General features: G+C 35.5%; 1 protein-coding gene across 1 annotated transcript; it reads left to right on the top strand.

Moving 5' to 3' along the window:
• Nucleotides 1-25,620, top strand: ING3 (inhibitor of growth family member 3). Its single transcript, XM_033099308.1, has 12 exons — nucleotides 1-166; nucleotides 409-480; nucleotides 3,063-3,163; nucleotides 4,695-4,760; nucleotides 16,529-16,625; nucleotides 18,437-18,508; nucleotides 19,368-19,487; nucleotides 19,747-19,904; nucleotides 20,515-20,708; nucleotides 22,048-22,240; nucleotides 23,454-23,492; nucleotides 25,072-25,620. The coding sequence occupies exons 1-12, from the start codon at nucleotides 139-141 to the stop codon at nucleotides 25,186-25,188; spliced, it is 1,257 nt and encodes a 418-aa protein (XP_032955199.1). The 5' UTR covers nucleotides 1-138; the 3' UTR covers nucleotides 25,189-25,620.
• Nucleotides 25,621-25,887: the final 267 nt, after the last annotated feature.

Genomic DNA, 25,887 nt, shown 5'->3' with positions numbered 1-25,887 from the left:
TTTTTTTTTTTTTCCCTGCCGAAGCCGAGCGGGCGCTGCTAGCGGAGGCGCCATATTGGAAGGGACAAAACTCCGGCGACAGCGAGTGACACAAATAAACCCCTGGACCCCCTCGTTCCCCCAGCTCTAAAGGCCGCGATGTTGTACCTAGAGGACTATCTGGAAAGTGAGTGGGCGGCGCTGGCGGGGGCCGTCTGTGGGACCTGCGGGCGGGCGAGAGCGCGAGTGGACGGGCGGGATGGCGGGAGGGAGGGGGAGGCGGGGGATGTTTCTTTCTCACGGTAACTGGCAGCCTCGCTGTGGGCTGCCGGCTCCCTCGACCCCCCCCGACGCACGCACGCACGCAGTGACGTAGGCGCGTACTTTCGCCGTTGGCCTCGCCCCTCTGACGGATTCTCCCTTTGGCAGTGATTGAGCAGCTTCCAATGGACCTGCGGGACCGCTTCACTGAGATGCGCGAGATGGACCTGCAGGTGCAGAGTAAGTCGGCGCGTTTACCCTGGTTTGCTGCGCGCGTCAGTGTCAGACTGACTTGCCTTCGACTGCAGCCCCTCAGCTGTTGACTCTCCTGCAGCTCACTGGCTGGGAGTACATAGGAGTTGTCAAAAGGAACTTGCAGTTTGGAATCTTGCCGCCTCTTGCCTCCCAGGCTACTTTTCTCCTGGCTTTTACAAGGGGGAGACATGAGAGCACGTGTGTTCTTTTCTCGAATTTGGGAACGGGCCATACACGTTCCGATACCTTCATGGAGAATGTAGATACATGTTTTAATGCACAGCAGCATAAATGTTGAAATTCTGGCTTTGAACCTTTATGTAGAGAACATAGATTTTAGCATTTGCACTTTTACAGTTCATTCTGTTGAAACATTTTCAAGAGCAGAAAACATCGAAACACTGGTTACATGCCTTTTTTTAGACCCTGGAGTGTCAAATTTGAAGAGTTCGGATACATTGTAGGATACACTCTCTGTTGTCAACAGTATGATATTTTTGTCATTCAAAATGAGTGCAGGAAATAGGATTTTACTGTAAAGCTTCCTGTCTGCTGTAATAAAAATTCTGGCTTTTCTTCTGTCAGTGATAGCTTGACTTTTTCCCAGAACTCACTTGACTTTTTGTAGAGCAGTATTTGGTTTATATGATCATTTTCTTCTGTGAAGTTTCTGAAAAGGGTTTATGATTCAGAGAATGTATGGAATCAGAGCATTTGGAGACAAGAAGGTAAATACTTAGAGTAAACTTATACTTAAAACAAGGAAACACTGAGGAGTACCAGATTTGTGTTCATGTTTTGAAAAAAACCTCACTCGTAAACCTTCTGCCTTTGTGGTGTGAATATAATTTATTTCAACTACCTTGTACAGATATTTAAAATTAAGAATGTGAAATGAATTTTACATAATTAAAATATATAATCAAGGGTACTTTTTTGGCTGTGTGTCACTCCCTTGAAGAAATGTAGGTATCTTAATTAAATTATTTAAATAATAATAATGACTGGCCTTCGTGGGGTATATCCACAGGAGATATGTTTCTTGATCCCATTTATTCCAGCTATGTTTAAGCTATACATAAAATGTTTCTCATGCTGTCAGGTTTTCTTCTTAGAGAAGCAGGGGTGGAGGAATATCTGGGTTTTGGAGTGTGATAGGGAGGAAAGGAGTATCATGAAAAGAGATCAGAGAACCAAACATTCCAGAATGTGGGAGTCTTGACCTAGCTAAGAGCTTGTTGTTTTCTCCCCCTTGCTTCACTGCCTTCCCCACACACATCCATACCTTTGTATGTGAATATACTTTCCCAGATTCTTGTCAGTTTCATGTAGCACATAATACAATGTAATATAATATTGAGAGCCACCTTCTTTTATTCAGTGGATCGCAGTGTGGGAGTCTGAATTGGGTGTTTCTCCAGCTTGCTCTCCAAGTTCATTTTAACTTGAAGGTAGTTGAAATGCTAAAGATTTGCTAAAGTAGTAGTGTTATCTACAGGTTTGAGCACAGATTGTTAATGTCAGTCAGATCTGAGTGCATTTCAGGGCTCTACTGACTTACAGACCTTACATCACCACTTCTGAGGGGTTTTCATCATCTGTAAAATGAGAATCATCTGAGGATTAAAAATAATACAGATAAATTAGTACCTGGTACAAAATAGGCATTCAATAAAGGGTTACTTTTTTTATCCCTTTTCATTATTACAAATTTTAAATTTTCTTGCGTTTTGGACTTAGATTATGTAAATTAGAGGTTTTTTAAACTTGTATTTTTTTAATAGTAATTAGAATTTTCTAAATTTAATAGGTATTATGTATTAACAAAAGATCTCTGTGTCAAGTAAGTTAGGAATGCTTATTTAAACAAAGGAAAATACTTTTAAAATATTAACCATAAGACTTCTCAGAATCTTTAAAGACCTATTACTAACTGAAAATCTCCAAGAGAAGGATATAACAGAAAGCTTTTCCTCAATTTATGTAACAACAGAATTCATTTTATTTTTCCTTTTTTAGCATACATGGAATGAGATGACTATTCTTGGCACACATTTAAGGAAAATCTATATAGAATAAATAATATAGTGTATTAAGTAAATAAATGATTGTAGCTACTACTTTCAACATGATATGAGATTATGGAGGTGTTTAAGGCCATATAGCAAGAGGTTAAAAATCTTTTTATCACTTTTTCTTATTAAAAGAAATGTGCCAATTGTCTAGCGGTGCTTTCAGTAAGAAATTGTGTTTGGCACATTTGGCTGATTTAATACCATTAGTTTTTGACCCTGAGGTTGTACTATTCAGAATCTACTTTGACTATTGGAAAAAGTTTTGAAATAACAACAAAAATAAATGTTCTATAGGGAAAATTGTAACTATTTTTTTATGAAGGTAATTAAGGCATTGTATATTTGCATAATTAAAGCATGACATATTTAAGTTAGTGACCAAGTGAAAGAGTGTATGTTATCAGATAATTGTTTCTTTCGCCAAGTCAAAGCATGTATATTCAGTGTATGAATTTGGTCATCTAAATATGAAATGTTTTTATTACATCGTAGATGCAATGGATCAGCTAGAACAAAGAGTCAGTGAATTCTTTATGAATGCAAAAAAAAATAAACCGGAGTGGAGAGAAGAACAAATGGCATCCATCAAAAAAGTATGTTCAACACTTTGGATGATTTATCACTTCATATTGGGATCCTCTGAGAAAGATATTTTAAAATTAAATAGTTTTGTGGATATCAAAATGGGGCAAAGCTATCAGTGTTTTTTTTTCAGAATTTAAATAATTTGTTGTATTTTAGAGCTTCAGGTGTAGGAATATTTAATCATTGAAGCATTTTGGTAATTTAAAAAAATGTTTCAATCATTAGTGATTTTTTTTTTTTAGAGAGTTGCAGAACCAGTATAAAGGTACATTATTTTCATTTTATTCTAGTACAGGTAATTAAAGTTGCCTGTTTTTAGAGATATAATACTGTCTAACAATTCAAACTGGAGTGAAAATTAACAGTGTGGAAGCATATTTTATTATTGCTAGATACCTAAGTTGTTAGAATCACAGAACAGAATCTTAAGAGTTGAAAAGATCCTTAAAATGTCTTAGTTTAAAGCTCTATATTTGTCATGAATTGGACCTAGAAATATAGAATTCTAATTAGTTTTATAATATTTATAGCTATCTTCCAGTTTAGAATGGGTATCAGCTCTTCCTCTAAGGTTTGCTTTGAAAGGTATGATCTGCTTTATTCAGGATACATTGAAAGAACTACTTAAAAAACCTGGATTTGGTCATGACTCTGCCATTAAGCTCTGTGACATTGGACAGATCCTTTAATATCTCTTGAGTAATAATGGCTTCCCTATGCCCAACCTTCAGAGAATTGTTCAAGGATTGACTGATAAAAAATGTGAAAACTGCAAATTTAGAGTAGTTGTGTTATTAATTTTACCACATTGGGGGAAGATTATTTCTGATAGGAGAAAATAATTTTAGAATCTATAACAGAAGTAGTCCTGGCTCAGAGGATACCTGGTGTATTTGCATATAGTCATGACATATATACATCCCAAAGGAATGATATATCTATCATTCCTTTAACCTATTAAGTTTTTGGTGTAGTACAGCTTGGGTATACTTTGAAAACTCTGGCACTCCATGGAAGTTTATAGAATCAATTTTTTTTTAAATAATGTATACTGAGGAGCAACCTAAAGTATAGGTTGAGTTGTGTGAATTGATGCCTAACTTAAAATGAGTTATAGAACTATTGGAAAATAGGGACATGCAGGTCTGAATTTTTCAACAGTTGTACATTTATTTAAAAAGTTTTTAAAATGGAGACTGTAATGTTCTTTACAAATTAGATAAATCTTAATTTTAAAAACATTTTTTAAAGAAAAAGATTATTCATCAGCTCATAACTTTTATTAGTATAGAGGCTAGACATGGAATGGTATTTATTTTTATTTATACCTTTTCTAGGAATTGTGAACATCTTTAAGTTTTGACCATTGTCCATAATTTCTAATCCTGCCCATCCCCGCCGTTTCCTTAACTCTGTTTTTGTTGCTTATTTACAATGAGTGACAGTGATAACTAGGTATGATAATGAAAATCCAGTTATATGTCCTACATACACTTAGTTTTAAATTATTTATTTTTGAAATGAAATGTTTTTATTCAGGATTACTATAAAGCTTTGGAAGATGCAGATGAGAAGGTCCAGTTGGCAAACCAGATATATGATTTGGTAAGTAAGATCAGTGTGCATGCTACACCTTGAGTACTTGAATTATGGATTTTGTGTTACGTTTTATTGGATTAAATGTGATAGGAAGAACAGACTAAAACTGAAGTGTTGGTCTTAGATCCCACTTAATTTGAGAATTCAGGGTCTGTTTTTTGGTCTCTTTGTGGGCAAGAGTTCATGGAGAGTCCACAGTGTTCATTCCCAGGTCAAGAACTTATACCTTAGCCTGATGTACATTACTATAAAATTGTACCTGATGTTAGATTTTTTTAGCAAGAATTTGTTTTTAGTAATTCTTATATTCTTAAATTAGTGTGTTTACTTTCCTGATAAATTATCTTGAGATTGTTTCTGTGGTAAAATATACGTAAGACTACTGTGTTGACAAGAGTTCTCGGTAGTCTGATTAAAATGGAGAAGAGAATCACTTGAATCAGTGTTAACAGATAGCGCTGAACTATCTATTAAGTGATGTCAATAGACAGTATACAACTGGATCAGCTGGCAAAGATGGGAAACAGGAGCTTAAATAAACTTTTAAAAAGGTTCTGTTTTGCAGCAGTAGCACTTGTCAAAGATTGAAAGCCCGAAGAAGACAGATACATGCAGTGTTTCTCAAACTGCCATAAATGGTGTTCTTTTTTATGTAAAGCATCTTCTCAAATGTATGCTTTAGATAATACTCATTTCTGGTTTTGTCTCAAAGCAAGTTAAATTTGAAAACTAGTGCTCACTTTTGGTTGACTTCAGCATATCGATTTTATATCTTATTTTTGCAGTTTTGTCTGGATACAGTCTTGTTACTGAACAAGTACATGTAAATGTAAATGTCATTGGTGAGCAAGACAGACGAAAAACCATGCGTACCACATAGGGCGTACGTTGTCAAAGCTTATACAAAACAAATGTTATAGAAAACATTTGTCATGTAAAACCATAGAAAATGTGTAGTTGTTTTTATATAGTGGAAATACGTTAATGGTTATAATAACCTAGACTTGTTTGTTCGTACAGTTATTCTGAAAGCAATTTCATAAAAGATACCACCTAAAGAAAGGTAGAGGGGGCTGTAGCTTGATTTACTGTGGAATGAAAACAGAAAGGTCTTAATTGTTTTGGTCTTGAATTATATTTATAAACATAGAAAAGACATTTATATTTGAACCCAGAACTAATATTTTAGTAACATTCTTATGTTTAATGATTGTAATATGTCGATCTTTATTTAGAGACTACCTGCTTTTTAAATCATGTAGTTCTTTGTTTCTACTCTTTGTTTATATTTTGTTATTTTGCTACTTTCTATATCTTCATTAAAAATACTTACTGGATTTGGAAAAAAGATATAAATATATCCTTTTTAAATGTGTGTGTGTGTATCCATTTGTCACTTATGAACCTCACTGTTTATCCACTCTGTGCTGGGTATAGTGGCATTTACCTGGGTAAATGGAAGAATAAAGGGGAAATACTGCAAATAGCTCCTGTCTTCCACATGTCTATTAACTAGTTGAGAGGGACATGCTCACAAAGTAAAGTGAAGAGCCCATATAGAAACATGTAACAAGTAAAGATTACTGTAGTTGAATATTAAGGGGTATCTGATGAAAGATGGAACTAAATCGTGGAGTTCTTGTTGATTTCTTAAAGGGTATGAGATAGTTCTGAATAGAATTGATTCAGAAGCTCGGCGGTCTGAGTTAGGTATTGCATTGAGGGGAAAGCACTTCCCTCAGAGATAATGGATAAACAGGATGAATGTAAAAATTAGTACATTCTTTGAGGGGGCTAGGTTATTTAGCCTAAAGTGAGGTAATACAAGGTGAGATAGTAAATTTAATAAAGTGTAGTAAAAAGCAAGTGTCCATAACAGATCCATTCAGACATGAATTCAGCCGCTTCACTGATAGCACTGATAACTTGGGAAAAGTTATTTAATCCCAGAACCTAAGTTTCCTTATCTGTAAAACAGCAGTATTAATTTGTACCTTACAGGATTTGCCACATGTATGGAATGCTCAAAGCTTGGCAGATAGTAGGCACTTACTCCTTCAAAGCCTCACTCCATCTCGTTTTTCTAACTGGAATTTTCTACTTTCTTGAAGCTACTTTTTCTCTTTCAGCTCTGCCAAGTTAAACCTGTTCTTTTCCCATTCCCCCAGTATTTATTTCTAAGATTGCCTTGTGGTCTTCTCTTTACTCTTTTTAATCTCTCTCTCCTTCCCTTTCTTTCCCTTCTTTCTTTCTCCTCACTCCCCTTTTCTTTTTATTTTTTTCCCTTCGTTCCTTCCCTTCCTTTTACAATATTCCATTGCTGTTTCAGCCGACCATCATGTTCGTAATATAAAAATCCATTCTTCTTTGAGACATAATGTTAATTATCTGAATTAGCCTCTCACCTTTGTGGCCTTCCTCAATCTCCTTGAATATCGCTCAGGATGGTCACTGCTCCTCAGGGCTTCCGTCCTTGACCTCCATTGTTTCTGACTCTCTAGTGGCTCTCATAACTCTCTTCCCACCTTCTCCCTCAACTCCAGAGCCCGGGAAGACCAGATGCCACATGCTGAAGTTTGTTTTGTCAAATGCCAATTTTACCTCCCACATTACCACACACACCACCGAAGTTGAGAAACATGGCTCCACTACTTTTCCATGTGTTCTCTTGGTTTTAACAATTATACATTAATTATTCCTCAAGCACAGACCTCTCTTTGGAATCTGCTCATCTTATCTGAGAATTCCTAGGCCCTGGAACTCGGTGTATTAAAACTTAACTCTTAGCTTCCTCTTTTTCTTCTCTCACTTCCTCCGCCCCCTTACGTTTATTTTCTTAGTCTTAGGAGAACCACTTACCCTAGTCATTCACACGGGAATACTGAGGGTCGTCCTAGACCCTCAGTCCCCTCACTTCCCCACGTTTAATTACCATGTCTTGTTCATTTTACCTTCTAAGCACGTGCCTCATTATCCCTTCCTCTCCACTTCAGCCTGCCATAGTTCAAGCTCTTTACAAAGAATTGGATGCCTTTCCTTTTCGTGTTCGCTAGGTATACTTTCTTCGTGTTTCATAATCCTGTACAAGCATGGCTTCTTTATTGAAATCATTTTAATAATCTTGATGTTTGTGTGTCATTTATATCTAGGAGGAGAGATTTGACAGCTTATAACAGAAAAGCCACACGAGTGATTTAAACAAAAGGCTTATTTTCCTCTCATGTAAAATAACTGTTAGAGGAGACAGACCAGGGCTTCTGTGACACTCCAAGGTCATCAGTGTCCCAGGCTGTTTTTAATCTGTTCCTCGCTCTGGACAGGTAGAGGAAGAAGTACAGTAGGGGATTCCTCAGAAGTGCATATGTTACAATTCAGTCAGCTCCTTTAAAGAGCCTTCCTGGAAGCCTCACCTGCTGACTTCCAGCTGCAAGGGACGCTGAGAAATGTTTAACATGGCACTTTGCCAGCCCAGGTATGCGGGTTTCTATCAGTAAGGAGGAGAGAATGCACGGTGAGTAGGTAATTAGCAGTTTGCGCCTTACCCTCCACCGCGACAGAATCATGCCAGCTTCCAAATCATTGTTGTTCCCATGAATCCGGTATTGCTCGAATTGTAATTATTAATTTACATTTTGCTTGTGTGTGTGTCTTCCCTACTGTAAAGGTCAGGAATTGCATGTTTTCTGTGCGTGTGTCTTCAGAGTCCAGCACTGTTGTTCCTCAGCAAATACGTGTTGAACAAAATGGCTTGAATTAGTTAATGGAGAAAAGGAGCACTCATGTTAGGAGTCTTAGGGATCGGTGGAGTTGAATGGTGTATCATTGGTGTCAGATGTATTTTAGGTTGGGTGACAGTTTCTCAAAAGGTAACTGAGTCACATTTTAGTACGTGGAGGTTGGTTCAGTAGACTGCAGAGGAAATAGCCACTTCTTTTTAAGGTATGACTTTAAACCAGGAAAAGTGAAAGTAACATAATTCAGGTGAGTTTAGTTTCCTATCTAGAGTCGTTTTAGGAAGCCAAGCCCTCAGTCTTCTGCTCCATGCCTTTGCTCATATCATTGTGGAGTCTTTCTTTTTAAATTGCTCTCAGTTTTTCAGTTTCTTCAGTTTGGATAGAGTTCCTTCTTTGATTCATAAGCTCATTTTAAAGTTCTTCTCAAACAGGATTTATACATGTGCCTTCAGCAAAAGGGACTTTTTAAAAACTCCTAAAATTTATTGTGATATATATGTTTTGGGTGTTTTTAATAAAAATACCTTCCACTTAACAATTTACATTATATATAAATTTTTGCTATTTTCAATTTCTTTGCTTTTAGAGAGGATCCTTTTTAAATTGACGAAACATTTATTAAACATTATTAGACCTTACTATACAAAGTAATAACAATACTGGACATCCAGTCAACTCATTCCCATTAAAGTCTTATTTTATCATTTTCATAAAATAAAAATCTAACCAAGGCCCCTGAGGGTAGGTGCCGGTCTTGATCATTCTGTACCCCCAGAGCCTGGAGTAGTAGGCTTTATGAGTTGAATGGTGACCAGAAGGAAAAAGACTTTTGCGAGGTGATCTAATGCAGTATTTTCCTGAATCATTTGCATTCTACCTTTAAGGTTTTTACAATACCTCCATACCACCTGTACACCTATTACTCAGTATATTTTTTAATGAAATTTATTTAAGAGGAAAACTTACTTACAAATGTGATACTACTTACATGAATAAAAGCTAGTGTCACTTACCACAAATAAATGATTAAAATGTCACCACTGATTATCGCCCTCCTTGAAGTGCTTGTGCTTTCTGTGTGCCGCGCCAGGTTGCCAGAGGGCTCGTGGTGTTTGAACACTTTATACTTGAGGGTAAGACATTTACTTTATTAGCCTTGCAAGTAATTGCAGTGAAACATAAGGGAATTATTGACTTGTTCAGTAGACAGGTCTTTAAATGAATTTACCATCTCAAATTAGTTCTACTCCCTAAAATATCAACAGTAAACATCCAAGTGAAAGTCTTTATAAATATTAAAGAGAAACGAAATTCCTGTAACATTTAACATTTGAGAGCTTAGAATACTATGTACTTGAGAGGTGAGCGGATGGGACATAGCGTAAGTGTAAAACTACAGTACTTTTTATTCATAGATCATTCACCCAATAAGCAGTGGTACTTCTCCTGCTGTAGTTCTGCATAGTGGGAGCGTGTAACTTCACTGAGCAAGTATTTATAGAACGCCAGCTGTGAGCGGTCACTGGTACTCGGTGAGCAGTAATGACAGATAGGCAACTATTACATAAAGATGATTTAGATTTTGATAAGTGCTTTGAAGGATATAAACATTGTGGGGAGAGGGGAAAAGAATGAATAAAAGCTGGAAGAGGCCGTTAAGAGTGTAGTCGCAGGAGGTGACTTTTGTGGTGGTACTTGGAAAGAGAGAGAGCCAGCCATGCGAAGAATTTGAGGAAGAACATTTCAGGCAGATGGTACACCAACTGCAAAGTCTGAGGTGGAAAAGGGCTTGACAGATTGAACCAGAAAAAAGGCCATTGTGGTTGGTGTATAGTGAGAAAGGGGGAGCAGGCAGGAGCCACACAGGCAGGGCCTGTGACCAAGGGGACAGAGGAATTTTTATTCGGAAAGCAATGGGAGGCCAGTGGAGGATTCTAAACAGGAGTGAAATACACCTGAGGGGAGACTGATGTGTATGCCCTCGTTTAAACACTATGTTATTCTGGTAGTTTTAAACACGCATGTATTATTTGTTCATGTTTTAAGATAAAACAATTTAATATATAATCGTGTTTGATTTTTGCCCCTCAGTATTTTATTATAGCATAGTATTTCATTGTATTATTTTTTTCATTGAAACATTTTATTTTTAAAATCAGTAGTAAACTTTTTATTCCTATGACCAATACTGTTCTGATGACCTTATTTATAAGGAAAGAAATCGTACAATGTACAAGTAAATATCAACAAATGAAGAAATTTGTGGAATTAGGGTTCAATAGAACAAACTAAAAATTTATTTCAGTAGTTGTTTTAGTGAAATTTGACTAACAAAAAAAATCTATCCTATTAAAATAATTTCCTTCTAAAATCCTCATACTCATAGTCATTAAACACTTATTTGTGTTCCTCAGCCAGGTGTCACTGTCACAAGGCTGTATTAGATTACAATACCTAATAAAGTTGATTTATGTATACACTGATAAAATCTGAGCTTTCAGTTAATGCTTGAATGATTTTAGCAGTCTGTTACAGTGCTCAGTACCCTTGAACTTTGTTCTTTTTTATATCCTGGCCTATTCCTGAGACGATTATGTTTCAGTCCCGCGTTTTATCTATACATTTGAGAATTCTTCATCTGATACTCTAATTAAGGAAATATATTTTGTAAGTTCAACCATTTGATTTGTCTCCTGCCCTTATTATCTTTTAGGAAAATGATTAGGTGTAGTTTATGTGGTAAGGCCTCAAATAATTTGATTCAGCCTAAAAGATGGACCAAATTTTCATCTATTTTAAATATAATTCAGGGATGGAAAGAATCCTTTTCATGGCTTATCAGAGAAATAATTTGCCATCATGGTTCCTTTTTTTTGCTCAGTTTACCCTCCTTATTCACTATTCCCAGATCTTTACATGGATAGAAATTTATCTTACTGCCATGGACTTCAACTTAGAGCCTCCTAGACAAACTGAGTGCTCATTCTGAAAGCATAAGCTAGACATCTACATTTTCTGTTTCACCACATTGGGAATCATGTAGAAACTTTTCTCAGTAATTTATTTATGTTTTTCCCACTATGGTCAATTCAAAAATTTAGATGTCTAGTTTACTTTCAGAATGATCACTCAGTTTGTCTACAAGTATCTAAGTTGAAGTCCATGGCAGTAAGATAAATTTCTGTCGGTGTAAAGATCTGTGAATAAGGCCATCCTCGCCAACACTTGTTTGTTGATTTATTGATGATGGCCATTCTGACAGGTATCATTAAATTAAAACCTCATTGTGATTTTAATTTGCATTTCTCTGGTGATTATTGACGTTGAGAATATTTATGTGTCTACTGGCCATCTGTGCATCCTGTGTGGAGAAAAGTCTATTCAGGTCCTCTGCCCATTTTTTAAATTGGATTGTTAGTTTTATTGGTGTTAAGTTACACGAGTTCTTTATAAATTTTATATATTAACTCCTTATTGGATGTATCATTGGCAAATATTTTCTCCAATTTAGTAGGTTGTCTTTCTGTTTTGTTGATGGTTTTCTTTGCTGAGCAAAAATTTTTTAGTTTGACTAGTCTGATTTGTTTATTTTTTCCTTTATTTTCCTTGCCTGAGGAGATAGATTAGAAAAAATACTATTAAGAGCAATGTCAGTGAGTTTACTGCCTTTCTTTTCTTCTAGGAGTTTTCGGTCTTACATTTAAGTCTTTAATCCATTTGAGTTTAATCTTGTCTACAGTGTAAAAAGTTAGTCTAGTTTCATTTTTTTGCATGTATCTCCCAATTCCATTTATTGAATAGACTGTCTTTACCCCATTGTATATTCTTGCTTCCGTTGTCATAGATTAATTTACCATATAGACGTGGATTTATTTCTGGGCACTCTGTTTTGCATTGATCTATGTGTCTGTTTTTATGCTGATTAGATTACTATAGCCTTGTAGTATAGTTTGATATCAGGTAGCACTATACTTCCAATTTTGTTCTTTCTCAAGATGCTGTGGCTATTCGGGGTCTTATGTGGTTCCATGTAAATTTTAGAATTATTTGTTCTAGTTCTGTGAAAAATGCCGTGGGTATTTTGGTAGAGGTTGCATTAAATCTATAGATTGCTTTGGGTGTTATGGACTTTAATGATGTTAATTCTTCCTCTCCATGGGCACAGTATATGCTTCTGTTTATTAATATCTTCTTCAATTTCTTTCTTCAAATGTTTTATAATTTTCCCAGTAGAAGTCTTGACCTTCTTGGTTAAATTTATTCCTAGATATCTCATTTATTTATTTATTTATTTATTTATTTATTTATTTATTTATTTATTTATTTATTTTTATTTATTTTAATGCAATTGTAAATGGGATTGTTTTCTTAATTTCTCCTTCTGATAGTTTGTTATTAGTGTATTAAAATGCAACTGATTTCTGAATATTTTGTATCTTGCTACTTTACTAAATTCACTTATCAGTTCTAATAGTTTTTTGGTGGAATCTTTAGGGCTCTCTCTATATCGTATCATGTCATCTATTTACAAATAATGACAATTTTACTTCTTCCATTCCAATTTGGATGGCTTTTATTTCTTTTTCTTGTCTAATTGCTGTGACTAGGACTTGAAATACTATGTTAAATAATAATGATGAAAGTGGACATCCTTGTCTTGTTCCTGATCTTAAGCAAAATGCTTTTAGCTTTTTCCATTGAGTATAATGTTAGCTGTGGGTTTGTCATACATGGCCTTCATTATGTTGAGGTATGGTCTCTCTTTTTACACTTTGCTGAGAGTTTTTATAAACAGATGCTGGATTTTATCAAATCATGTAGAAACTTTAAAAAAGCTGTATGTACTTAGTTCAGTTTGAGTCCATCAATTACACATGTTAAAATTTGAATATTAGAACACTGAGAGAGTCAAAAGAGAATATTAAGGATTACAACTCTATGCAAAAATATTAAAGAATGAGGACTTTTTTGTTTCGTGCAGAGGGGTCAAGTGTGACTTAAATATATTTATGATTATGAATATGTTAATGTTGACAGTGTTTCTTTTGTTTCTGAAGAAGTCAGAAAAAGGATGATAGATTTAAACTGAAAGCACTTATGATTTGGTGTTACAGGATATGATTTGGGGCTTTAAGGAAACTTGTGGCAAACATTTATTGACATTAAGTGAGGAACAAGTCAATAATTAGAAGTTGTGGTCAACTTTGTATTAGGAATCTATGGTTAAAGGAAAATCTCTCAATTGGATCAGTACCCTCTTTACTGCTAGAAATCAGTCCTATGGGGTAACTTAGGCTCTTGCTTTGTCTGATACTTGTGGGGCCATTCTGGTGATCAGCTAGAATAGGTGTCTTCCCCATTCAGAATCATGTAGGTAGAGGGAATGCACTCTGTAGATTTTAGTCAAGTTCAATTAATCTCTTGCTTTGGCTGTTGAATACATTTTAAGTACCCTGGTACTTTATAGCTTAAGTTAAATATTGTGGTCAACTTATTTTCCAACTTCTAATTAAGTTTAGTACAGCAACAGCGAATCAAAGAAAATCCTCATTGCCTAGTAATTGCTTACAGCCACTTCATAATCCTTTTTACATCCCGGTAGGAATGATTGGAAGCTCTTAGAAAGCTGCCATCCAGTGTGGTGAAGCCTTTTCTTTGTTTTGTAAAATTATGAATTTGGTTTTCAGGGTTATTAATGTTTTAGGTTCCATTGCTTTGTCTGAGCTATCTAGTGTTGTAAATGTTTATCATTATTTTTCATGCTTTCAGATGGAAAAAACCTTCTCAGTAGTTTCTTTAATAGAGTAAGACAGTTCTAAATGAAGCAGTGGAGTGAGTTGGGGGATGTGTATGGTGTCTTCATCTCACTCTAACCCATCCTCCCAGCTGAGATTTTAACACTCTTCCTCTCTATACCTTGAATAGCTGTTACAGGTCACATCATACTTGCTTTTCCTCTGGGAATACTGTTTGTCTTCCTGTCTCTTCACATTTTTAAATTATTCCTTTTTTCCACCTTTTGAATACAATTCATTCTTCACTAACACATTCATACTTCCTTTGTGTCTATACAGCCCAATTATATATTTTTTTCAAGTGCTACTTCTGACCCCTTTTCAACTGTTGCTTATTTGTTGCATCTAGGGGGGTGTGTGTGTCTCTGTGTGTGTATGTGTACTTTAAACCTTTATTATGTTAAAAATATTATATAAATCTTGATTTGTTAGGTAAATTCTAATTATGAAAGTAGGGATTCTCTCTCATTATATGTATCTTCATTTAACCTAGTACCAGCACATAATTGGAACTCAGTATTTATTAGTAGTATAACTCCAGTTAAAAAAGATGGTAGAATATTTTCATTGTATTAAGTAGTCTTGGAATTTAAATATGAGTATTTTTTCTGATATCCCTTGAGATTAAATTTTGACAATGTAAAAGATGTTGAATAACTGAGGCCTGTGTTCACATTCACACTTTATTTTTAGAAGGAAGGGTCCATTAAATGATGCTCCATTACCTGCATGCAAGTTCTTTGAGGAGGAGCAAATGTCCATAATATGTGATCCTATGGGATTTTAAATGTTGTAATTACAATTTCTACCAAGCTCTGAAAAATAACTTGTGCGTGAATATGGAGGGAAAATTGTGCTTTAAATTATTGAAAAACTCGTAAACCAACACCCTAATTGTTGCTGTTAATATACAAAATGCAAATAAGACAATATCCCTATTTTTTCAGTTGAATTATATTACTCTGAGTTAAAAAAACAAAACAAAACAAAAACAGTTGGCTCCTGCATGTAGAAGTTCAGAGGGCAATGTTAGATATCTGAGTAAATGGTGGGACACAGTTTATTACAAATAGATCAGAGTTAAATCTCATTTCCCTAATGCATATAGATTTTGGGCAGATGACTTAACCTCTCTGAGCCTCAGTTTCTTCTTATGAAATGGAGACAGTAATAACCTATCTCAAAACAGAGGGAGAGCCAGAGAAGATAAGACCATCTAATGCACCAAACATCTTACCTGGCATCTAACACACACATTGTCTTTTGCTAATTTTCTCCTCTTCCCCGTTATTTTAGATACACATTATTTAATGAAAATCTTATTTAAACTTTTTACTCTTGTATCATAGACATTTTGATATTTGTAAGAACTTACTTTCAATTACAGCAGTGATCCAGTGGGGCACGAGTTTGAAAAAAGATGTTGTCAGTAATGTAACATGAATACTATTCAGAGATTTCATGATTTTTGGTTTCACTTCAAAGTAGTAAATTTGAAAAAAATATTTAATATTAAGCTTAAAAAATACATTTAGACTTATTGCTAGTTTGAGGTAGCAGCATTTTCTGAAATCAGTCAAAATTGCTCTAGGTGAATGAGAAAACAAAATTTGCCACCTTTACAAGGGCAGTAGTTTTACAATAAAACCATTTTAACCAGGCCCTTTGGGGAATGGAGTTTTCTGCCTAAAAACGCCTTTTGTTTCTGCCCTTTTACATAAATGTTTACAAGTATAATGGCCCACTTTCCCGCCTTAGAGAAATGTATGTATAGGATATAGTGGCTTCTTTGTCTGTAGACTGAGGATCTTTCTTTCCTCGTTCTAAGTAGCAGTAGTTGTGGTATGGCCGGCCGTGTGGCTGGCTGGCGTTGTTGTAAGCAGGAGGAGATGGGTCTGAAAGGAACCACAGAGCACACTATGAGAAATTCCCGGCCCTCCTCTGCCCCCTCCAAATCCTTACTATCAGCTTTGATTAAGTTTTTATATCCCACTTCTTCTGAACATTTTCTAACAAACTGCAATTGTTTTCTTAAAACTTAATATTTATTAAAGAGGACTTCAGAAATTATTTAGCCTAGGATCATCATTTTATAGATTAGAAACCTGAGGTGTAGGTTGATTGATTTCCTCAAGGATACAAAACAGATTTGCTAGCAGAAACAACCATTTAAGTTTCCTCATTAAACTGACATTTTAACAGTGTCCCAAATGTTGGTGGTTATCTTTGATCTTCTTTGAAACAGGTAGATCGCCACTTGAGAAAGCTGGATCAAGAACTGGCTAAGTTCAAAATGGAGCTGGAAGCTGATAATGCTGGAATAACAGAAATATTAGAGAGGCGTAAGTAAAATTTACAGTTTTCTGTCAATGTTGGGCAGTATGTGTGCAAAGCACAGGACACACTTGCCCACAGAGATGTCTCAGGTCGTGCACAGCGGTGGATGGTGGCAGCCGGGTCAGGGAGCTTGGACCTGAGGAATTATTTGGGTCATGGAGAGAGAGATAATACAGGATATTGTCCACTCACTCTTTATGAAAATAGCATATTAAGTCATTCCATTTCTTAACATACATATATGCTAGTAAGATGAGTGTTAAGCGCAAAGATTTAAAGAAATAGAATCATCTAGACATAAGTCAGTCCTCTGTTATTAAATGTATTGTCTTTGTTCTGCCTTGGTTTATGCACCTAAGCTTTGAAGAAGGTTGTTATTTCTTCTTAAGAACTGTTTCAAGGCTTTTCCCCACCTGCATCACTAAGAAAAGTTTCAGTGAGTTCCACAATACTTTTCTCTTTTTCTCAAAAATGTCTTTTTAAACTTTCTCATATCAGCAAGAAGCTATTTTAATATTTCCTTGCAAGGCTTGACGTGATCTCCTACTATAGTTCACCCTTATCACTTCTTGGATTTAACTCAGGACACTTTCCAAAAATAGAGACACGTGCTGTTTCTTTAAGTACTTTAGCATCTCAGCCAACCCAAACAGTTAATAGGTCCATAAAAGCATATAGTGTGGTAAGCCCAGAGTAGGCACTCACTGAATGTCAGTTGAACCAAGTCAGTGTTATGGCTGATTTCTACCAGAATTTAGTTCAAGTGTTCAAACATCTTTTTTCTCTTGGTGTATTTCAACAGCAAGAACATGTACATATGTCTACACATAGATGAAAGGTTTCTTTACAGTGTTAAGTTTTGTATCTCTGTTTATATACTCACTAGAAGTCAGCTAGAGAAGCAGGCAGCGACGGATCCATCTGGTATCCATAGCTGCATTTTGTATTCAAAAGTAGATCCATTACTTTAGATGATCATCGAATTTATTTGTGACACTTCTATTCCAGGGGAACCCTGCCTAAGGATAAGTATTTTGAGACAAAGTAAAATATCCTGTAGCTGCTTTGATTATTTTCTTTTTTGAAGTGCTCATCTTAGCTGTGTGTAACGATAATTCATGCCTATTTAATACTGCAGGAGGGTTCAAGAAGCATCCTCTGTAAGGACACAGACATAGGGAACAAAATTGGATCATGTTATAAAAACTGCTCCACCCAATGCCCTGCTGTAATTTCATCTCAAGGGATCAAGATAATCCAAGAAAATTTCTTTATAAGTATTTTAAAGCTTGGCAGTAGAGATTCTATGCTTTTTCACAAGCAAAACCCCTAACTTCTTTTAGGAAATCTTTATTATCTTATGCTATTTTAATGATCAGAGAATGTTCTCTTGTATAGTAATGTCCCATCACCTAATACTTCAGGATGTCCCATAGAAAAGTCTTCATCTCAGTAAAACTAGGTTGAGTTTTTTCAGATCTTGTAAGCAGTGGGGTTGCAATATCCATTCATCCACTTGTGTGATACCCACTGTCGTGAATTCTCTTTTTAGACACTAGAATGCCGCAAGCTGTTTTGTACTTAAGGTGAATATTGAGAAATGGATTATTTATTATAGAGAGGATGAAATTGGCTCAGGATAAAATTGGCAGTGGTGACCCTCTAACGTGTGTGACTAAAATGACACAGGCATATGCTTTCCTCTGCTGGGTACATGGTGCCTAGAGTTGTTTGATTGATGTGTAAAGTTCTGTGGTGACAGTTAATAATAGTACATCTCTGTGCCTCTGTTTTCTTTTTTTTTTCTTTTTTTTAGGATCTTTGGAATTAGATACTCCTTCACAGCCAGTGAACAATCACCATGCTCATTCACATACTCCAGTGGAAAGTAAGTTTGGTTTAGTGCAGGTAAAATTTTAAACACAGTTAAAAACTCATTAGGTTACATGTATATTCAATTCTTTTATTAGATTTGCACAACCAATTGAGAAACAAATATCTTTCCCTTTTTGTTTTTATTTTGAGAGAGACATACTTTTTATTGCCATTATTGGCAGACTTCCCTTCTTCATTTGGGAAAAGCATATTTGATTTGGGAACAGGAGTCTGTTTTCCCTCGAATTCATAGAGAAAGAACGTATGTTATTAATAGCAGCATATACTTCCCACATCCAGACACCTGGTTTTCTCTAGAGAGTGTTAACTGAGCCAAACAATAAAGTACTTGAGAGTGTTAACTGAGCCAAACAATAAAGTACTAAAGCCCACTTGGTCTTTTTCCTTCTTTCTTCTCCAGTGCTTAGCCAACTGTTTGGCATATAATAAAGTTTCAAATGGTTGGTGAGTTAGTGACACAATGAATGGATAGTCAGATGGCTAGCTGGCTTCTTGACTCTCTCTGTGTATTTTTTTGACAAATCAATTTGACATGAAAGAAAGGTTGATTGAAAACTTATCTAAATTGTAGATAATGTTTTCAAAACAGAATTTCCCTCATGTTACCTATGAAAGCATGGTACATCATGGATTATCTTCAGGACTTTGCTGCTCAAGTTTTTTTAAATGTCTGAGCAGTCTGCTCTTAATAAAACATGTGACAGAAAGTTCTGTCTCCCAAGAGAACATAATGTTCTGTATTTCATGAGGAACTTAGGTCATAACTACCAGTTTATAACTAATAGAAGTATTATGCCTTATCCATAGTTCTCTAAAGTTTAAAAATACATGGATTCTTTATTTATATTTAGAAAGGAAATATAATCCAACTTCTCACCATACGACAACAGATCATATTCCTGAAAAGAAGTTTAAATCTGAAGCTCTTCTATCTACCCTAACATCAGATGCCTCTAAGGAAAATACACTAGGTAATATTATCTTAAATATGATTGGTTGTTTGTTTTTGTTCATGTTAAGGGAAAAGGAAAGCATTGATAAATCATACTTTTCTCTACCTGGTTAAAATCTATAGAGGAAAAAGAAAAAGGAAAAATGTGAATGAAAAGGAAAAAGTGACATGAAAATTTTAAATTTAATGATTATATCTATGCTGAGAAATAATGTATTTTAAACTCACTGACGTTATGTTCTCTCTAATATTTTTATTTCTTCTTTAATTCTACGCAGGTTGTCGAAATAATAATTCAACGGCCTCTTCCAACAATGCTTACAGTGTGAATTCCTCCCAGCCTCTGGCATCCTATAATATTGGCTCACTATCATCAGGAACTGGGGCAGGGGCAATTACCATGGCAGCAGCCCAAGCAGTTCAAGCTACAGCTCAGGTAAAAAGGAAAAGGTTTGCAAACAGAATGTTCCATGTGGTCTCAGTCATTGGCAAACTCTCGAGTAGAAATAACTAGACGTGAACAAAAAGAGTTCTCTCAATTGTATAGTTTCCTATTTAAATCATAGTTTTATGATACATGACGTTTTATTTAATGAAATGAGTATGCAGAAATTACCTGATTGACAATGAAAAGAGAAAAGCAGGTTCATACAGTCTCACGCAGGTTCCTTGTCACAGTGACTGCCCACGACGCTGTGTGTTTGACGGCGGCCCATGGCACCTGCTAGGATAGCACTGCATTCTCTCTGCCAGTTCCGGGCTTTCTCTGTAGCCTCAGAGTTTAGGTGGCCTCAAATTTATTCACTTCCGTACAGTTTGTCTCTACTCCAGATTTAGTTACCTATCCTGTAGTTACTTCATAAGTGTGTAAAAACTGATTTAAATTTTTTTACATAAAATAGCTTAAATTACGGTGATGAAAATAGTGGTGTAAACCAAATAAAGGAATATGGGTTAAATCAAAGTAACGCTATAACTAGTAAGATTTGAAAAAGAAAATCTGTGTATTTACATATATTAATACTATCAATGAATGTCTATTCAAGATGAAAGAGGGACGAAGAACATCAAGTTTAAAAGCCAGTTACGAAGCATTTAAAAATAATGACTTTCAGCTGGGAAAAGAGTTTTCCATGCCCAGGGAGGCGGCTGGCTATTCCTCATCTTCAGCTCTCATGACCACACTAACGCAGAATGCCAGTTCAGCAGCAGCGGACTCACGGAGTGGGAGAAAGAGCAAGTGAGTTGCATTGTTTCAGTAGCCCGGTCCCTTGACTAGGTGTGCAGTCCCCTTGGCACCCAGCTGCTTTCCAGCTGTTAAACAGAGCCAGCCTGTGATGGATCAGGATAAACTTGGCAGAGGTGGGAGACATGACATTTTTGCATTCACACTGCCGTACTTAGAAGACTTTAAAGTCTTTAAAAAAAGTGTTGAGTCTTTAATTTTTCTAGAGTCTAAATTGGGTTTGCTAATAAATGACTTCTGTTTATACTTTCTTTTGTTCATTAGAATAAACCATTTTATGAAACTTTCTTCGTTTATAAGAAGAAAGTTATTTTGTCATGTGTTTCAAGGTAAATTAATGCATAAGATTCCAGTACTAACCTAGGAATTTTAAGAAATAAGCTTCTTCACTTTGATTAAGAGCAGGGTGTCATAATTCTTGGCCTTGTGTCCTCAAAATTGAAATTATGAAACTCTCTCTAGATTTTTTATACTCTTAGGAGGATTGTATCAATTTTAAATATGAAAACTTAACAGTGTTTGGCACCATCTGTCCTAATTGCCTGCATATACTTGGTGTTTAGACATAGTGAAAGTTCAAATGCTAGGCCTAAATAATTAGTTACCTGATAATTGTATTATAGGTTTTTTAATGTATTCTATTTTTGTGAGTAAATCCCTAAAAGTGATCAATGCAAAATTACCACAAAACTGCTAAGTATCTTAAAAATTAATTCATCTCAATGACCCAAATTTATAACTACAGGTGATAAATTTCTGTATTTTTAAAATTCAGTTAGCATTCAGATAATGCTAAATTACTTGAGAATTTTAAAACTTTTTGTTTCCTGTCCTACACAAGTAAATATTCACACATCGGTGGAGAGTCATTTTCACCAAATGCTTTTGTGTATGTATTTGTATTTTAGATTTTTGTAAAAATAGAATATCTGTTGTAAATACAAAAAAATTGAAGAGTATTCAATTTGCTTAAAAATACAATACAAAGAATGTCTGTAAGGTAGCCATAACTAATATTGATCCTTAAAGGTATTACCTACAGTTTAAGTCGATGGTAAATTATTTTAAAAACTTTGAAATATTTTGAAAGAATTTCCTTTTGAATACTGTTATTCTTTAGGAAACAAAAAAATCTCCAAGCAAAATAAACCGTTACGAAAAATGTTACTGTTTTTTGTTCTAAATAATTGTGCTTTAAATTTGATTATCAGGATAATTTAGCCTTAAGCATCAGTTTATGTATTTGATGTCATTTCATTATACATTTGCTTGGGAGTTATTCTCAGAGACATTGTGGAAGCTGAACGTGTAAAACTGATAACAATTTTTTCAGAAACAACAACAAGTCTTCCAGCCAGCAGTCGTCGTCGTCCTCGTCCTCCTCTTCCTTGTCATCCTGTTCTTCGTCATCAGCGGTCGTCCAGGAAATCGCTCAACAGACAACAGCAGTGCCAGAGTCTGACTCAAACAGTCAGGTCGACTGGACGTATGACCCCAATGAACCACGGTACTGCATTTGTAATCAGGTGAGTGTCTGGTGTATGTCCATAAAAGCATAATCTGAATAACCGAGGTAAAAGAGAATGATTTTGTTCCTTTAAGTGAGGACTACTTTTGCTCCAGTCAAAATACCCTTGCTTTTTGGTATATATTTTTTTTCCTTATAAAAAACAGCATGTTTGTTGTAAATACAAAAAGTATAAAGAAACGTACTCGTAAGTAACCCATGATCTCAGCCTTCAGATACAACCTATAATTAAACATTTTGCTCTACCACTACGATTTACCCCACGTAGATGTAGTCTTGTCTTCCCAGGCTGCTGTAACAAAATGCCACAGACTGGGTGGTTTAAAGAACAAACGTACTTTTTCACAGTGCTGGAGGCTGCGTAGTCCAAGATTAAGGTGCTGACTGATTCCACTCCTGGATTAAAAAAAGGAAATGCTGTAATTACCTTGGCAATAAAAATAGGGTACCTACAAAAGAACAAAATCAGTTTCACCCAGGATTTTTCCTCTATAACACTAAAAACTAGATGTTGATGAAATATGTATATAGAGCTTTGAGAGAGAAATCTGAGTGTGCCCCAGAAATTGTTCCTCAGAGAGGTTGTTGTTCACGTGCACAGAATCATATGCTGATATCCTCACTCTTGTAGAGAATCAGAAAGTACGCCATCTAGTTACCCCTGTTTGAAAAATATTGAGTCCATTGAGGACTTCGGTGAATTCAGCAATTAGGAAGTTGTGCTATAAAGTGCTGGCAATGAACGACAAAAAGAAAATTGAGAAAGGATGTGTGATAGACAAGGAGTTTAGAAGTTTCAGTGAGATGGACTGTTAAAATACAAATGACCGAACATGATCCAAGAAAAAGTAAAAATCTTAAGTAGATAGATAACCAAGAAAGAAACTTAAAGTCTTTACAAACGGAACCACCCACAAAGGTGAGTTCCACGTTGAGGTGATTTACAGAGCAAGTTCTTCCCAGACTTTCAAGGAGCACATAATTTCTATGTATCTCTCCCCCTGTGCCCTCATCCCCCCGCCCCGTGCCCTCATCCCCCCAAACACGTGTTTTATAAAAAAATCTAGAAACTGGATAAATCTGTATACCCTGCTTAATGCAATTGTATAGTCAGTGTGTTTCTCTCTGTTTTCGAACAGTACCATAAACAATTTGGATTTAGATGCTTGTTATATAGTCATAATAAAAATACTAATTTTTTTTTAAACTAGGTATCCTATGGTGAGATGGTGGGCTGTGATAACCAAGATGTAAGTATTAAATTTTTCTATTTAGGAATGAGAAAAATCACATAATATTGTTACTGGAATATTTTGATTGACTGTGTTTCTTAGTATAGAAAACAGTTTGCAGTTACGTAAATGATGTCATATTAATGCTAGAATATTAATGCTCCAAAATAGGATAATGTCCCTTAATGTGTTCCCTATTTTAACTTGTAAGCTAATACTATGATTTTACATGTACGTTATATTTCTCGAAGATGTTACATTGTATGAAAATTAGAAACACCCTCCTCCCACTTTGCTAAAGTTTACCAGACTTTACCAGATAAAGATCATTTATCACAGTGAAGAATTAAACTTGGAAACAGTACATTCTTTCAAGAAGCATGATGCTCGGGTGAAGGGTAGGAATGTTGAGGATCTAGTGTAAGATTGTTTTGCTCCCATTAGTATAGTGTTTCCTATTGTACCTTGCAGGTGTCAGCTGGTAAGAGCTTCTTCGAATATAAGAAAATAATAGTAAAGGAGGTTTGAAAGAAAGGAACTCCTATTTCTTTTTAGGAAGCCTAATTTTGGTTAGAGATAAATTTTTATTAAATACAGAGAATATTTTTGTCTCATCATTTTCACTCCCTCCTTTCATAGAGCTCAACCCTCTTTTGTCCGTCTTTTACTCCAGCAGGGTAACAGAATTCTGAATTCTATAGAAATACCACCCAGTAATGTAGGAATGCTAAGGTTAATAATGAGACGTTTAAATTTCTAAACAGTCTGCAGATTGAGCAGGGTTGGCTTGGTGCATTAAAACGTCTGCTTTCCCTGACCTGACAGAGTCCCAACAACAGGTTCACATAGATAAAGAAAGACCCTCCTTCCACTTCCCTCTTTAGAATTAACTTGTGGGCTGTTTGTGATTATTGCAAAGCAGTATTGCCAAGCCATTTCAAGAATATTGCTGTAAACTGTCTTCTGGGCAGTTAGTGAAAACGACCAATAAGATTTCTGTGACTGCCCCATTGTTCTCTAATCCCTCTTATTCCCAGGTACACTTTTTGGAAGCTAAGATTTTTCTGTGGAAGTGTAGAACTGCCTAATACATTGCAGAATGAAAAACTTTTCCTCTACATACCTAGGCATAGATATATCCAGAAAGGAAACCCAGGACATCCCTTTATGTCTTTAATTACAAGTAGCTTATTCCACTCTATGGGGGGAGCCAATAAGGCTGAATATTAAATAAAATCTTGAAATACATTTACCTTCTACATAAGAGATCCATCTCACTTCTTCTTGTCTTTGAAAGTTGGTATCAACTTACTTTCCAAATTAATGAAAGTTATTAGTGAATTTTAGTTCATTATTTAGGATTATGGGAATAGATTACATGAACCTGAGTTAACAAAGAGGCATAATTTTTCTGTGCTTCCATTTCCTCATCTTTGAAGTTTATCAGTTGGACTATATGATTTGTCGTCAGCTCCTAGCTCTAAAAATTCTGTTTCCATGAATCTAATTAATATTCAATCTACTGGGCATCTTTTAATATATACTCCCTAATCTTTAGAGGTAGTAAAAACAACTTCTTTGCGATTTTACTCTCTAGTGCCCTATAGAATGGTTCCATTATGGATGTGTTGGATTGACCGAAGCACCCAAAGGAAAATGGTACTGCCCACAATGCACTGCGGCAATGAAGAGAAGAGGCAGTCGGCACAAATAAAGGTCATTTTATTTGAGGAAGAAAAAAATTTCAACTAAACATTTTATATAGGACTTTAAAAACGAAGAAAAGAGAAAGAAGAAACAATGCATTTATTTCCAGGCAACCACTGAAAGGATTTACATAGACAATCCTGTAAGATCTTGAACTTGAATTTTATGGGTTGTATTTTAATAATGTAAGTAAATTATTTATGCACTTCTGGTGTGCTATGAATATTATTCCAGTTAGCCTTGGATTATTTCAGTGGCCAACATATGCAGACATTTGTACTCCTTCACCATTTTCTCAAAGTAATGGGCATTCTATAATTTAGACTTCAGAGAATTCCAACGATGAAGATTTTAAGAAAAGTATTTTATATTCAACAGGTATGTTCTGCTGCATGTACTGTACTCCAGAGCTGTTATGTAACACTGTATATAAATGGTTGCAAAAAAAAAAAGTCAGTGCTTCTAAAAAGAATTTAAGATAATGGTTTTTTAAATACCTTTATAATAAGCTTTGTTTCTTTGTGAAACTATATTCAGCAGGCTGAAGGAAATGGTTCATGTGATAAAGTGGGCTGGTGTCCTCTAGAGTACCTCGGTACATAAACAGAAACTCCTGTAGGTAAAAACTAATCTGTGCCATTAGTCTTTATATGTTTCTGCATCCAGACAGAGTGCAGTTCATGAGGGCGGGAGTGGGAGGGGCGGA

Source organism: Rhinolophus ferrumequinum, chromosome 26 (genome assembly GCF_004115265.2).
Source record: "Rhinolophus ferrumequinum isolate MPI-CBG mRhiFer1 chromosome 26, mRhiFer1_v1.p, whole genome shotgun sequence".
Lineage (NCBI taxonomy): Eukaryota > Metazoa > Chordata > Mammalia > Chiroptera > Rhinolophidae > Rhinolophus > Rhinolophus ferrumequinum.
This window is presented reverse-complemented; position numbering and strand designations above follow the sequence as displayed.

Excerpts from the sequence above, each read along its gene's own strand:
- ING3 (XM_033099308.1), top strand. The coding sequence starts at position 139 with ATGTTGTACCTAGAGGACTATCTGGAAA. Across the intron at positions 16,626-18,436 it reads AACAGAAATATTAGAGAGGC|GATCTTTGGAATTAGATACT; the intron begins GTAAGTAAAATT and ends TCTTTTTTTTAG. Across the intron at positions 22,241-23,453 it reads GGTACTGCATTTGTAATCAG|GTATCCTATGGTGAGATGGT; the intron begins GTGAGTGTCTGG and ends TTTTTAAACTAG.